Source organism: Diorhabda carinulata, chromosome X, assembly GCF_026250575.1.
Source record: "Diorhabda carinulata isolate Delta chromosome X, icDioCari1.1, whole genome shotgun sequence".
NCBI lineage: Eukaryota > Metazoa > Arthropoda > Insecta > Coleoptera > Chrysomelidae > Diorhabda > Diorhabda carinulata.
This window is the reverse complement of record NC_079472.1, coordinates 9,846,409-9,863,231: the sequence shown is the minus strand read 5'-3', so window position 1 is coordinate 9,863,231 and position 16,823 is coordinate 9,846,409. Positions and strand designations below refer to the sequence as shown.

General features: G+C 30.3%; 1 protein-coding gene and 1 long non-coding RNA gene across 2 annotated transcripts; one reads left to right on the top strand and one right to left on the bottom strand.

Moving 5' to 3' along the window:
* Positions 1-247: 247 nt before the first annotated feature.
* On the bottom strand, positions 248-11,992 carry LOC130901000 (lachesin). Its single transcript, XM_057812040.1, has 7 exons — positions 11,796-11,992; positions 10,947-11,164; positions 8,911-9,091; positions 8,658-8,849; positions 8,263-8,574; positions 7,919-8,033; positions 248-5,217 (listed from the first exon to the last, which is right to left on the bottom strand). The coding sequence occupies exons 1-7, from the start codon at positions 11,854-11,856 to the stop codon at positions 5,196-5,198; spliced, it is 1,101 nt and encodes a 366-aa protein (XP_057668023.1). The 5' UTR covers positions 11,857-11,992; the 3' UTR covers positions 248-5,195.
* Positions 10,121-15,041, top strand: LOC130901001 (uncharacterized). Its single transcript, XR_009060235.1, has 3 exons — positions 10,121-10,505; positions 10,567-10,687; positions 14,697-15,041. It is a non-coding gene; the product is annotated as an uncharacterized LOC130901001 (long non-coding RNA).
* Positions 15,042-16,823: the final 1,782 nt, after the last annotated feature.

Below are 16,823 nucleotides of genomic sequence, written 5' to 3'. Positions count from 1 at the left end.
CTTTATAATACAGTTTTTATTTATTAGTTACGTATGAATAAAAATTTTTATATATATAAGAATAAAACCTTTTATAGGTTAAGTTATTACATTATTACATAATCGCGTTAAAATTTAAAAGCATGATAAACTTAATTACTATGAAATATTGAAATAAAGTATATTGGAATCTAACTTACCTTCATTGAAATGATCCTGGCAACAACAATTCTTCTACTATGGAAAGGGAAAATTAAATAAAGAAAAAGTTATTTAAGTTTTTATTAAAAACAAAAATGGACGAATAAGAATTACAGATCATAAAATTTACCCAATACAAAAAAAATAACATGTATCCAGTCTCTAAAAGGAATGTATCTTATATATTGAGTAAGTCGTTTATTTAAAATTAAAACCGCCATTAATGCATATATGAGGGCCAGTTTCTTGTTTCAACAGTGCCTATATATAACTAAGTACTACAGATCCTGGCCCGCTTGTTTCAAATTTCTCAATTAAAATTGATAATTAAGTAGTACTTAATTACTTCCCAATATATTATAATGAAATTTGTAATATCTAGATTAGGTTACATTCCTCCGAAACCATCCCTTCAGGTACTCATTTTCGTTTTTCGTATGAACAATCAAATAATAACCTAACCTAAAAATTGTAATAATGTTTAGGTTAGGTATAGTATAGATATAATATACTAAAGTTTTAACGAAAGGTGCTACCTAATCTAGAAATTATTTCAATTTTTTTCCTTAGGCCATCTAACTACTTTTTAATCAAATATTTACAACGAATCGATTTATCGAAATTTATTCATCTTGAATATTTTCATTTAAATAGAAAAAATATATTTGGGCAGTATTACAGAGGGAATCTTAAAATCCAAGTCGGGACCTTGATAATTGCAAACTTTTAATAAGTAGAACAAAATAGGTTCTAGAAAATTATGATTTTTCAGTCAATTACACAAACACGAAAAGAAAATACCTTTTTTTGATATAACGTTTGCTTTTGTGATAGTTATAGAACTAATGCTCATTGTCAAATTTTTTTCTAAATTTCAGTTAGTTATAATACATTTTGAAAATACTGCGAGATCAGAGTACAGTGCCTCCAGATGGCTCTCGAGTGATAAAAAACGATCAGATGTTTTGTACATGTCTAGAAAATGTTAAAATGTAATCATAAAGGTGTAAATATGATGCGGATGCATTTTGTTTTATATGCGGTCAGTTTATTAAAGTTCGAAACATAAAATATGATCTTAAGACCTCACGTTCTCTGTGAAGCTGGAGAAAAAAAAAACAAGGGGCCGAAAGAAGTGGAGAAAAATTAAAATGCTATGGACCTAAGACGGTCCTTTGGGACGAGAAGATCGTTCCTGATATTTTAGGGAAACGAAAAAGTGGATCGTTTGCCCACATTAGTATCTGCAGATGGCAAGGAGAAATTACTTAAAAGTGGTACTGGTGCAAATGCAGTTTATAATGCACTAACTGAGTGGGGTTTGGAGAAAATGGTAGTTGGCGTGTGTTTCGACATAACAAACAGGAATGAAAAATGGAGCTTGCAGCCATGGTCGTAAATATTAGAGTGACTCCAGGCCTTGGGTCTATAAGGTCTGTTGCGCTATTTTTATATATAAATAGTCTTTTATAAACATTAATTTCGTGAATAAACGTCGATAAACGATTATCAAATTATTTATTTAATAAACAATATTAATCGTTGTTAATTATTGATTTTTTTAAAATTATATTAACTACTAACTAATAATGTGTTTTCTATAAAAATAAAAAATTATTTAATATACATACATAAATTGTGCAATTAGATTATAAAAAAGTATAAACATGTATAAAAATGCCTTTAAAGCTAAAAGCTAATTTTATATGGGTTAATATACAGAATTTGAATATTTATTATTGTTGGTGCTATAAATTATTTCAACCTTAAAGATATTGTCAATAACATTTCTTGTTTGTTGTTGGAAATAACAAGTCACTATTTTTTTTTTGAAAAATTATTTAGATTTAGTGTAATTTAAAGTCTGTTTTAACTGAATTTTAGTTTAAAAACAGATAAAATCTTGATAAATCATCAAAGAATATATTCAGTTCAGACACAGTTTGCTATGCCACACGTGAGGGTGACTAGCAAGTCTTTCCTTAATTTGTTTTTACGAAAAAATGACAGAAGAAAAGTTAATAGGAACACAGAGAGGAAAATGGTTTCGATTCATTCGGGATTAATTAGCAAAATCAGTACCACTCATTTTAGTTGTAATTGTAAATTATTCACTGTTTTTTCTCTTCGGTAAAATAAATTTATTCTTCATCAAGTAATAAAACATCATTTCCTCTTCAGCATCATCCGATTCTGATTAAGAACTTTAGTTCAATAACAACAATTGTTTTGTACGATTGTCAAAAATGTCAAGATATTTTTTGGTGCCGGCTAGTGCCTCGAAGTGCCAATCAAATCCAAACCCCACCGTTTCCTATTTGAAAACGCGTGTCTCAATATGTGGATCCCCACTCAGCACGTGTAGCATGTACGAGTCGTATCACGCTACCTCACATGTGCAGCGTCCTCTTTCGAGGTTTTTTTTTTCGTCCACTTGGCGGTAATATAACCAGCTTTCACCCTCACTACCATAAAATAAAGATAATAATAGATGGGTATTTCCGCTAATTGTACCTGAGTCTGACATTCCGTGTGCATACCGTGAAATCTTACTTAGTGCTAAATCGTAGATTTTCTACAGCTGAAAATTTATTTTGTGAAGGAAGCATATTTTCTTTTTGATTTGTAACTATAATAAATGTGTGTTTACGAACATGACAAAAATTTTGTCAAAAGTCTATTCAGATTTTTGGAAAATTCCTTTAAATCTTGGTGTCTTCAATCGAGGACGCTGAGCGTCGAAGATTTTCCAAACTGATGTATTTTGTAAATTTTTAAATTGGTTGCTAGCAAAGCACTCAATAGCAATTAAAGGAAAAAAAAGTTGGTATACGCATATTATAGACATGGCAGTGGTCAATGCTTTTTATTGTATCTTGCAGTAAACGGTAAAAAATCGAGAGATTTCCGAAGACAAATTGCAATTCATTACATAGGCCACGAGTAATAAAGAGTCGACCACTTAGCTTACCGTCGACATCAAAATCAAGTGTTGAAAAACTACATCGGTGTCAATTTAGCTATTGAAAAGGCAAGCCGAGGCATTGCGGTAAATGTAACATTAGGTTCCGAATGTTTTATAAAATTTCACAAAAAAAATTACATTTTTATTCTTTTTATTTTAGAATGGCGTTTTAAATTAACCCATCAAGGCCTAATGTTACCAAATGGCCACAGTAAATATATAAATTTACAGCATGAATTTAAAAAAAGCTTAGGAAAGTATCGGATAAATGGCACCATATATATTTACTTTGATGTGTATAACGTCTTCTCCATTAAGTTGGAATTTCTGGAACCGTTGGCGATATTCATACTGAATATACTGTTTACACCACCACTACACACTTTTCTATTCATGACAAGTTGCAGCTAGTGGTCGAACAGCTGTTTGTCAGCAGATTAAAGAAACTCCTCGTGGCCGTGCCGATTAAAATGGACATACGGTTCGAGAAAGTACAAATTCTCTTTTCACCGGAAACAAATATTTGATAACAATGATTGTAGCATAGATAATTGGCAGCTTGCGCGGAATTGGTCTTAACAGAAGAACATAGAATTGATCCTACTGAAGATGATATAACCAACGATATCAATACTAAAGGAAAATTATATATTACAGAAGCAGAAATCTTTAAAAACGGCACTGAAGACAGACTATCAGAAGAGAAAATTGAAAAGGTATTTTCAGCTTCAACTACTGTAAAAAATAATTAGCGTTGGAGTGTTGGCGGTCTTCAACTTATATCCAAATCCTTTCCCGAACCAGACTACAATCAATATTATAGTACGTCCCCTGTAGAGTTGTTTGAGTGATTTTTTGATGAAGATGTTTTCCAACATTTGCATACAGACAAGAGATTATGCACTTTTTAAAAACTATGCTGATCACATTTGATGAACTGTAATACTTCATTGGAATTCTTGTTATTAGTGGGTATAAAATTCTTCCCAAAAAACGTAATTATTGGGACACTCAAGGTTATATGCACAATAATATGGTCTCAAACGCTATAAAAAAAGCCGATTTTGCACAATATTACAATTTATACATTGTGCGAATAACAATGCAGTTGTTAAAAACGATAAACTTTTCAAATTGAGGTCACTCTTGAATGCTGAATCAAAGGTGTCTTAAAAAATTCGTCCCCCAGCAAAACCTAAACTATGATGAATCGACGATCAAATATTTTGGCCGTCATCCAAGTAAGCTATGCATCCGTAGAAAACCGATAAGGTAAGTTTTTTCTTTTTACTAAAATTTTTGGAATTCTGTATTTATTTCTGCCATTTGGAAACACGTTCGTATTCATATAAAACTAGTTAGTCGACAAAAATCCAAAATAAATTATTTGGGCTCTCATAGATTAAAACTTTTACTTTTAATTATAACATTATATATATATGATTCAACATTATTTGTACTTCATATATTTAGTTGTCTACATAAATAAAATTTATAGTTCCAACGTCCTCATTCGAGTACGGCCCTATAAATACATTTAGAAATAGTATCGTTTGAAAAAAAAAGTAAATTGGGCGTTAATGGGTTGATAAAATTATAATCTTAGTTTATTTTTAGTCTTTACGTGTAATGCTATTGACAATAACTTTTCATTTAATCTACAATGTTTTCATATTTAATAAAAATTCTAATTTTTTATTAAATTTAGTTGTTATACCTTTATGTGCGCCGGTATAATACCATTTCGATTCAACCGATCACTATTTAGTAAATTATTTGGTATACGCTATAAACATTGATGCACACTCTTTTTCACAATCTTTCTTGCCATATTCAGACAAACTTTCAAAACTACATAAATGATAATTTAATTTAAACTGAATAAAAATTCTTTAAATGAACAATTTTCTGTTGGAATCATTCTATTTTTGAAAACTAGTCCGAATGGTGCTAATCTTAATTATAAAATATCAAAACTGTTGTGAGTATTACAGCCGAAACTGCCGGGAGATTCTTTATAGCCGAATTCAACCATATAATACCTGGATAGTTAGGATTGGGTTCGGAAACTTCTGCAAAATATGATTAACAAATTTATAATAACAACAAAATATCGTTCAATTTCAATGACTCAAAAGTATAGTATTTTTAATAATTTAAGAAAGTGTCTTTTATTACTGAAGCCTATATAAAATTTGAAAAGATCCAAAAGTCGTAAATTCGAGGCTATTTATCATGGAGGACATCATGCACTAATATTAAAATACCTCTCATTTTCCTTATAGTTTAAAGAGAAATTTGAATTTTTTGGAATTTATTCGATTTCAACACAAACTGTTTCATGGCTCGAAATGACTGACACAGACAAATATAACGATTGAGTATATTTCTTGCATATCATATATCAACTGGAGGCTAGTCACTTTCTTGTATCATGAAATATTTTATACCAATGATTCAAAATAATTTTTAACATATATAAATATAAAATGAGAAAAATGTAAGGAAGCATTTTTTTGTAATTAATAAAACTACTTCTAAATATACAACACATTGGATTCATTACGTACATGCAAAACATTGCATCAAGCATTGCTTATATAATGTAGCAATAAATTCATATTAGGCATACACAATCTTGGAAATTATGGTGCTGTACCAATTCCACATTTGATTCCTATTCACTATAATTCAAATATATGAAAGGTTATTGTTTCAAATTGACCATTGTGTATAGTATATTTCTGGTTTCTTACATTTGATTCATTGATACATTCTATGCAGAATTGTAATCGCCCAAATTGAGCTCTTTTGACTCTTTATTTTGTGAGTGGTCCACCCCTATTTAATTACCGCTTATCACATATTTATGAAGCATCGACTATTGTTCTCCATTCCTTTCTGTTCTGTATCTACTTTTGCATATCTTGCACAATTCATCTTCTCATCTATTTTTGGTCTTCCAATCTTTTCTCGTTCGGTCTCCATTTTTCCATTTTTTCAATCTGTCTGTACCATTGTATTCTTTCTGCTGTAATTGTATTTACTATATCCTCATTTTCTAATATATTCTTAGTTTCACAGTTCATAAGTTCTCTAGACTTATATCCAACTTTCCCTTTCCAATATCCACATATCCTATTACTTGTATTGATTTATTAATGATACTTCCCTTATTAAGCCTTCAACTGCAATGTTAAACAATACCGCTGAGAGTCCATCCCTTACCCCAGCATTTAGCATAGTCATTTTCACCAATCATATCAACTTTTGGGGTACTTGTAGTTTTTCCATGTCCTTTATAATTGTCCTCCTTTTCAATCTGTCGAATGCTTACTTGATGAAAAGCATTTGTATATTAATGTTGTGCTTATAGCTTTTTTCGATTACTTGTTTTATAGTATGTATTTCATCTACTGTTGATTTTCCTTGCTAAAACCTTTTTTAATATTTCCCTACTTCTGGTTCCATACATTTTTCAGACTTCCATTTATTAATGTTGTAAGTGTTTTGTATATGGTATTAAGCAAACTAATACCTCTATAATTGTTACATATATTGGGATTTAATCCCTTCATTATTGGTATAATTTCTATGATCTTGAATATTTTGTACCTTAGGTTATCCCCACCATATTTTATTAATTCATTTACTATTTCGTACGGTCCTCCTGATTTATTGTTTTTCAGTTTGTTGATTATGTCACTACATTCTGCTTTTGTCGGTTTTTCTTCATTTTCTAGTATTGTATCATCTTTGTATTCACTATCTTCTTCTGTTAATAATTTTTGAAATGCTGTCTCCATTCTTTTTGTTCAATATTTGTTGTAGTTAGTTTTCTATTTTGTTTCTTTATATGTTGGTATAATTTAACATTTATATCATAGTTAGTAACCATTTCAATCCAGTTTCTTTTTTCTCTTCAATTTTTATTGTACATTCCTTATCAAACCATTGGTTATTTTTTCTAATATCTTTTTTACCAATGATTTCTTGTGTTGCATTTATAACACTTAATCTTAATCTCTTTCCATTGCTCATCAATAGTATTTTTTTCTTTGCTCTTTTGTAGTTGCTTTTCTATTTCTTTTCTGTATTCGCCCTCCCTCGTTTTCAGTTTCTGCACATCCCATTTTCTGCTTTTCATCATCTTGTTCACTATATTTACCATTCTCAATTTAATTTTTATTATTATTTAATGATGATCAGTCTCAACACCTATTCCTCTGTATGATCTTACATCTTGTATAATTTTTTATCTTCTTTTTGATATTAATACGTGATCTATTTGATTTTGTTCCAGGTATCATCTACGTAATTTTATATTCTTTCTTATGTTTAAAGCTAGTGCTACTAATATTCATGTTGGTTTCCTCGACTAGACGACATATTTGTCTTCCATTATCGTTCATTGTTTCGTGTAAGGTGTGTTTTCCTGCTACACTTCTTAAGTAGTCTCCTTTCCTATTTTTGCATTCATATCTCCAATAATTATTAATGTATCATGTCTCGTGATGTCTTCGCATAACTTAACCAGGTTTTCATAGAATTCATCTTTGTCTTCGCCTTTTGCTTCTTCTGTTGGTGAGTAAATATTAAACATTGTTATATCTGCTATACTATTTTTTATTCTTAGCTTTGATATTCTCCCACTTATAAATTTAATTGAATACAAATATTTAAATTGGAATGCATAGAATGATATTTCGCTTTGTTTAGATATTATGTGGATAGAAAAAGTTATGCGGTTAAAAAAATGAATTGAAAACTTACCTAAAAATAAAGATGACCACCATAAAGAACAGGGCAGCTGTACTAGTTGAAATTGTAGCGGCGCCAGCATACCTAGCGGTACCACAGGCAGGGGGACATACAGGGATGATTGTTTCTACACAACAAATACAACACATCTAGCTATATAATCTAACTACACAAACAAAATTAGAATGCATTAACAAAATTATAAAATAAAGATACATAATGATGAATGCTTTCTGAAATAAACATTAGTTTTGGAAAAAACATTCAAAATGCACATATATTCTAAATATCTAGTTTTACTAACTACGAAAATTTTCATGACTATATCAAATGAATAATATAATAGAAAAACTTACCGAATAATTCAACCCTTCCTTCAGCAGATCCCAATTTATTTGCAGCTTTGCATACATATTGTCCATATTGCCTTTTTTCAATTGTAATAACCCTAAGGGTGGTGTCTGTAAATTCGTCAGCGACCGCAAAATGTGATATAGAATAATGTTGATTATTTGATAAAGTAATATCGTCTTTTTCCCACGTTATGGCAGGAGGAGGGTAAGCTTCTACGTGGCATTCCAAATCCATGTCAAATTGAAGTGCTTGGCCAAGTCTAGGTCTTGGAACTACAACGACAGGAGCAAATTCGACTTCCACAGCAATGTTTCCTAAAAAAATGATATTATTATAGGTAAGAATAAACCAAATAGTAGCAATAGTTGATTTAGATATTATTTTGAAAGATATTTACTTTTTGTTCCTCTTCCGACGCCATTTTCAGCAACACAATAGTAAGTACCTCGGTCTTCTTTGCGAATTGATCTGATCTTCAGAATATTTCCTCTGTAAATTGAGCCACCTGTAGGCAATATGGCATTATTTTCACGTCTCCATGATATTCTAGGTGTTGGATAACCTCCTGCATAGCATTCCATTTCAACAGCTAAATAGAAAATTGAATATAATAAACAAATTCTTGGTGTAATAATTGAGATAAATAATACCTTCTCCTTCTGATACAACTATTGATCTTGTTGAATTATCGGAGATGAAAGGTGGTCTCCTCACTTGTAGTTCTACTTCTGCTGTTACTCTATTGCTGGGTGATATAAGAATTTGACATTGATAGTAACCTGCATCTGTTTCTTGAATGTCCTTAATTTGTAGTAGATAGGTTGAACTACTCTAGAAATGCAAAACATAAAATAGATCATATATCTGAATTGGATTTTTCATAATACCCAATTTTGGGAGTTGATAATTCTTTGTATAAGAATCAATTTGTTTCCAATTCAACTACTCGCATACTTGTACAATGACCTACCCAATGTTCTACCTCTTTAAATTAATAAAACAAATACTCCTAGTCACCATTATGCTCATTCAATAAGTAAAAGTACTATGTTGTGAACTGAATCAACACATTTCCTACCAGGACCAGTCAAATGACCATTTTTAAATTTTCAATTGGAATTTTCTACATACAACATAAGTGAATCGCTTTTAAACTTTACGACTTTCCCTCATATATATGTATGATATATTTTTGAAGATTTCGTAATAGCTCTCTCTAAGACTTAATGCCAAAACTATAAAGTCGTTACAAAGGAAAGATAATGTAGTTGAGGCGCGATTTTATCTGATAAGTGCCTTCTAGAAAATGGTTTATGGTACTCCAAGTGTCAACAGTCTTGCTCGACTATTAGTGTTTATATCTGATTATATCTAATCATTTTTTATCTATTTTTATTTACATTTTTATATTTTATTGTCCTCCAAATGTCAAGACGTTTGAGAAGTGCGAATGTATTATTAATAAGAAAAAAAATATTGATGCAGAATGTTTTGAAGTTGAAGAGAATATTTTGAACATATGCAGATTATTGTTTACTTCCTATAGTGAGAATGGGAAATAGGTAAGTGATAGATGGAACTGTTTGGCAGGAAGTAAAAATACAGTCCAATTCTGGAAGAGTACCTAATCATAATATTTTTAGGGAGACATCATCATGAAAGGCGAAGTCATTATGACATTGTGATAATTGATAAGAATATAATCGAGCTTATAAGACAAAATACAGAGGCATTTAAATTGTTGGAATATAAATAAGAACTGGCTACTGCAAAGTTATATGCATTTTTTGCAATTCTGTATGCACACAGCACATATGAGGCTAACAATATAGATGTAGCACTTCTATGAAAGTAGAAAAGACATGTAGACATAGTAGACATGACTTTATGGGGATTATGAGATTTATTCAATTTGACGACAGAAATCAACAAAGCCAGCAGTTACAAACCAATAAATTCTCTATGATTTTTGAAGTTTGGTACAAGTTTATTGACAACAGTCAAAATTATTATAAATCAGGACCATATATTACTATTGACAAACAATTGTTTCTGACGAAAGCAGAGTGTAGATTCACTCAATACATGCCCAATAAACCAGACAAATTTTAGTCAACATTTGATGTATGTATGCAAATGTATGATAAACTGCTTTCCATACTTGAGAAAAGATTAAAGTAGAGAACCCTCAGTTCATCTGGGAGAGTTTGTCACTATGAAATTAGCAGAACCGTATATAGGATTAGTAAGAAATATAACCACGAACAACTTTTTTACAAGCTTATCTTTAGCAACAAATCTTTTAGGAAAAAAACTACGATTGTTGGGACAATTCGAGCAAATAGAAAAGGGTTACAAAGAAAGAAAGAATAAAATATAGATGATGTACTTTACTATGTACTAATAAAAGAAAATATATTTATACTGGTAAGCTGGCTATTGGTCTGCATTCAATATTGAAAAATAGTTGTGAAAGATAAATTCATTTACTGGCCATGGTAGGAATAGGAATACGTGAAGTATCAGTAGGAATAATAAATAACACTTAATCAAGGTAGCAATTACAATAACTTTTTCTTAAAATGATTTATCATTCTATATATATATAATAAAAATCTGTTAATGTATATTTAAATATTTCAAATGTAATATTCATCAAAGAAATATTAACCAGTTGAGTACTTACAGGATCATATCTCAATGAAAATCTTGAATCATGTAAAATCAGTGAACTACCTGTAGAAATTGGTAAACTGAGAGATGTTTGTGTTTTGTCAACTTTCATCCATATCACAGAATACTCCTGAGTATATTGTACAGAACACAGAAGTTCTACTGTACCACCAATATCTTTGATTTGAGTTTGAGTTATATACGATATTGTTGGGGACCTCTGAGCATAATCTATAATCCAGAAATAATACAAATATATCAAAGACTAATACAACAAGATATTGTGTCTGAATTCTTTATGATCTTGAATGATAATGCAATTGAAAATTATTATGTGATGTAGTGTGATAGTAAATAGTGTGTTCAACAAATTCCAACTTAGATGAACTACTAATTTTAATTATCAGCATTGTTCAATATATTCCAAAAATCTAAACTAAGTTGAAATACTATTTTATTTTTATGATCTATTTGCTAATAAGATACATATACATTATTTATCAACTTATTAGATACTAAAAATTATTAATATTACATACATTAACTTATCAATTAAATATTTGATTAGCTTTCCAAATAATCAAATAAAAGGTCGTTTATAAATTTCTTATAGGCATAGTAAGTAAAACACGAAATAAATATCAATCAGGTAACAAATTTTTAGAAATTAAAGCTGTTGTATAATTATGGGTGTAACCTATCGTCAAACTAAACGTTAATAACAAAGTGATATCAACTTATTTATTATATTAATGATAGCGTCATCCGTAAGATATGTTTCACAAGTTTCTAATAGATAGACTATGAAAAATCTCTATATTTTTTAATAAGCAATTTTCAATTATGCAAATTCTTCACTTACTATGTTGCACCAACATAAACACAAACGGTAAACAAAACAAAATATAATGGGTCGCCATCATTGCAATGCTATAACATCAAGTTACAAGTCACTAATTTAACAGTGTGTTATTGGTTAAGCGGACTTAGGACTTTGGGTGTACTCCTCCCTCTTCTGTTACAGTTGTCTGTTTCAATAATTTCTACAGCAATATACTACTGGTGGTTAGGAAGGTTATTTGACTTTAAATTATTTATTTCCAGTTGTTTTGTACGCACAATTTGTTTATATTTATTCAAAAAATTAGATTCTAAGTAAAAATCTTATAATTTTTTACATGCGTTCACTATATACCTATATTATCTTTAATTTTTTGGCGGAAAACCGAATAGTTTTTTTAAAAATTCTGAAATTTTTCCGATCTCGTATTGATCCATCGACAATTAATACAATATAGTAAATTATTTTATAAAATTTTATAAATTATTTTCTGGGAAACCATTCTTCCGATTGAAAAACTGATATGATTTTCGGAATCCCATAATAAGTACATGATACCATGTAATTTTTTAAATACCCTTTGGTATAAAAATAGAATGAAAACTTTATAACTAGTTGGAAATGGTTTGTGGAGGGGATTAGGTATTGGTTCCAAAAAGTTTTCAACAATTCTTTTTTCACATAGAAATATTAATATCAATTACGGTTACGTAATATAATAATAATAATAAACTGTTGTTTTTCAAAATAATTTGAAAAAATTTAAAGATCATAGGACAAAATTTATCATTGGTTAATACTATTTATAAATTTTTGAATACACTAGCTACTTTCCATTTACATTCAAGTGAACTGAAACACTCAGTTATATAAGTATATAATGATATTATTATTTATAAAATTAATTACATCCTATTTGCAATGATTTAGTATTGTATATTTACTTGCTTATTTCGATGACAAGATCTGACAACGTGATGTCCTTGTTGGAGCTCTTAATCAAGTTTGTTTTGTGAACTGGTGAGTGACTGTGTGATAGTTGATCATGAGCATGTCAGGATCATTTGATTTAAAGGTTTCTATCGAGAAACTAGAGGATCAAAGCAAATGGTCGCATTAGAAAAGACAAATCACCTTACTGCTGAAGCATCAAAAGGTTCGGGATGTGGTAAAGGGTAATTTGACATTGGCTGCTGATGGTTCAAATAAGGATGAATTCGAAACCAACAACTCGCTAACTCGGCTCTTTTTTGTGAATACGCCGATTGCTTCTAATGAGGAACATAAATATATTTATATTTCTTTAGTTTCTTATTTTCAATCGTCTTGATTATAGTTCTTTATTTTTTATTAGTTTCAATAGTTTTTGAAAGATAGATGAAAATTTTGATGTTTCGACTACTTTCAAACTTTACCAAAATATGATATTGAAATTGACAATTTGCTTATTTATATTTTTATTTGATTTTATTTTTTCCTCATCTGAAAAATAATTAGCAATTTAATTATTTGTAGTTTTGTTAGAATTTACAAAATAGAGATATAAATTTTACAATTTTTCCTTCATAATATACCGCTTGGCGCGTATGAATGATGCAGATGCATATATTGAAATAACCGGATATAAATACGTCAAAAGTGTTTGTGCAGAGCAATTACTTCACATCATTTCAATTGACAACATCTTTACTTGGTTTCTTAAAAGAAACTCTTCAACCAAACATGAGACATGTTTCAGACCAACCGGTGAATATTTTTAAGGTGAAGCCGGATCATATTTGAACGGAAATCCTGTGCATATTATCAACCAATTTTTTCCAACAGCGCCTAGCGGTTATAAAATAGTAGAGTCAGCGCAAAATATCTTGTATTACGACGCCGACGTCAGACGATCAACAAAATCAAAGTAAACATCATTTATCAATTGAGAAATCTCATTAATTTTCAAGGTGAAGAAATAGCTGTTACTTTACACATCAGAAAAGTATAAGTCTTAAAATTTGATTATCCACATTCCACTAAAAATAATAAAAGACCCTCCATTTCTGCTAGAGGTATCAGTTTGATGGAATCGGAGACACTACACACAACCAAAAATAGACAATTGTTGAAATCTCTTGGATTTAAAGTACTAATATCCTACTGATGAAACCTTCAATCATACCACTATTGAGCCATTCCAATTTCACACATATCGGGTTGGTAAATTGAACTATAATGATTGATTCGATTGACCATTCAGGATATTTGTCAACAACGCTATCGCATTTTTATTTCGTGATTTAAACGGTGTCGTAATAGATTCATCCAAGGATGGTTTCCAAAAATTAAGAGTGAAAATGTGTTGGTTGACGTAAATGACAATTTCAATGTTTGTATATCATTACCATGCTTACTAATCAAACAGACCGAGACAATGGCGCTTTTTGCGGGAATTCGGTTGAACTATGGCTGTTTTTGTAGAACTACTTGATTTTTTGGTAGCTGTAAATTCGTTCTTTTTGTAGAATCTGACTTTCCGGATCAAACAGGTGGCCCCTGATTTATAAGTGTCAATTTAAACCGCGAAATACGAATTTTAGGTCAATGGTCATTTTTGTAAGAAACGCATCAATTACAAAGGATATAAGTAAAATTGATCATTACAAACTGACAAACTTGCGTATATTTTTCGATTTAGAAAGATATCCATATCACGATCTAAATTTAGATTTGCCTTCTTGTATAAGATGTTGGTCAATTCTCAAGATTCCTATGACCATCTTCAAATTAACCAACCTAATTTTACTCCATAAGAATTTAAGGATAATGCTCCTTTTGTACGCATTGATTGTTCAAAACAAAAAGAAGTTATTCAATTTGGTAGCATTGTTTTAAGAATAGAATTTGAGACTGATGAATCAATATCGAATGACGTTTCAGCTTACTATCTTATATTACATGGAAATGAATTTTCCGATAACCTGTAATACATTATTAATGCGAATGTTCTGACTGTATAAATAATTACAACCAACTAAATAGTCATCGACTGGCGTAACTCAAACAAGAATGTGACACCTCTACATCAATTTGGTAATATGATGAAGCATCTAATGCGGATATGGTTTATATTGAAGGACGGGAAAATAACATCTACTTATTTATGGATTCGATTCACCTTTAGAACACTCCAAGCCAAAATATTTTTTTTATAAAAGCAATGTATGTGTGCGTGCACTATCAAATGTATTATTTTTATATGATGCTTTTATAATGAAATAAAAAAATGTTTTCAATATTTTATTCTTTTCGTAATCCTCCACATGTAACATCATCATTTTAATTTACTGATGGACGCATTTCCTTTTTCTATCAAGATATGTATTACAAATATAGTGAATAATTTTTGCATAACCCACGTAAACGCTAACGTCATTCTTTGCAAACCATCTAGAGACTTCTTCTATACCATCTGGAAACTTCTTCATATCGGCAACACCCCCATTGGCCATCTCCCTGTTCATCCAATTCAGTGTCATAGAACATACCTATTATCAATTTCAAAAATTCAAATGGTATGGGAAAGCCCCAATATTTTGGTCGGACAACCGATTCTATGTGTATTACACATGTAAAGAAACAATACAAAATCAAAATGACATCTGTGGTAGTAAATGTAAGATTTACAGAAATTGGCAATTTTGCTGCATCCGATTGCATATATGCCTTGTGAAAATTGTCCGAAAAGGTTGGCTTGTCCGACGCCTTAAGTGACACATTATTAGATATTGCCCGTGTGTGTGTATAAAAAAAATTTTTTGCAGAAAATTGACAGCTTCGTGACAGCTTGACAGGCGAACGCCCCCCTACTATAATGCGCCCACTCCGATATTTGTCCGACTGCACCCAAATAACAGATACAAAAAGTTTGGGCGGTTTAGTCATAAATAAAAATTTTGTCGATGGTTCCAAGGACTAATTGAGGTTGGTTTTGACAAATGCGTATATTACATAATTTCTGAAATATTGTTTTTTTGTTGATATGCAAACATTGGAAACTACTTGTGTAAAGTTAAACAAATATAATTTTAAGAATAAAAAATAATTCTTATTTCCACAATGAAGTTACATCTTCTCGAATTGGACATGTAAAAGCCATAGTCTCTTCATTTCATATTTGAAACGATGGCTGCTAAACTGTACACCAATTTGATTGCCTACAAAAACCAAAAAACATTTGAAATCTCAATAAATTTAACGCATTGAATAGAATCACTGAATAGGCGCAGAATTTTGAAGCAACCATTTATCTTTTATCAAGTTTAAACAAAAACAACTTATTAGTTATTACTAAGGAAACCCAAATATACATAGGGTATATCTTAATGATAGATAGCAAACTGAAAAAATATTTGGTGTTTGTTCAGTACCAAGTAGTATTGAAGATAACTTTTCCAATATTAGACTTATTAAGCAAAATTTCAAGTGAACTTGAACATCATTTAATTTCGCACCAAAAACGTACTCTTGATAAAACTTGATTCAGTGTATCGTTTTAGGAATATTTTGATTTTAAAATTATGAAATAATAGCCGATCCTGGTATGAAGTAATGATAAATGTATTGATTAAACAAAAAATCACAAGATGAAAATTTCTAAAAAGGCTTATAACATAAAATAGAATTCAATAAGAGTAGATGTTCAAAATGTCCTCCGTTTTCACGAACACACAAGTTTATCCTTTTTTCTAAAGAATCCATTAATCTCCTAAACGGTTAGGAGTCAGCTATGAGGTCTTTAAATTGACGTTGAATTCTGTCTTTCAATTCTTGAGGTGAATTTACTTCTGTAGCATAAACTTTTTCTCTAAGGTGCTACCAAACTGCCTAATCCAAGGGATTGATATCACATGATCCAGGAGGCCAATAAATTGGATCTTATGCACCCCTACCAATCCATCGATTCGGAAAATGGTTATTCAACCAATTATCACACCTTCTATCAAAGTGCAGTGGAGCTCCATCGTGCATAAAAAATACAGATCTTTGCTCGTTTAGGTTTAATTT

Bases quoted from the DNA above. Each gene is read 5' to 3' on its own strand.
- LOC130901000 (XM_057812040.1), bottom strand. From the start codon at position 11,856: ATGATGGCGACCCATTATATTTTGTTTTGTTTACCGTTTGTGTTTATG. The intron at 9,092-10,946 runs GTAAGTACTCAA...TTGCATTTCTAG, and splicing joins TTTCATTGAGATATGATCCT to AGTAGTTCAACCTATCTACT. The intron at 8,850-8,910 runs GTATTATTTATC...TTTTCTATTTAG, and splicing joins AGTTGTATCAGAAGGAGAAG to CTGTTGAAATGGAATGCTAT.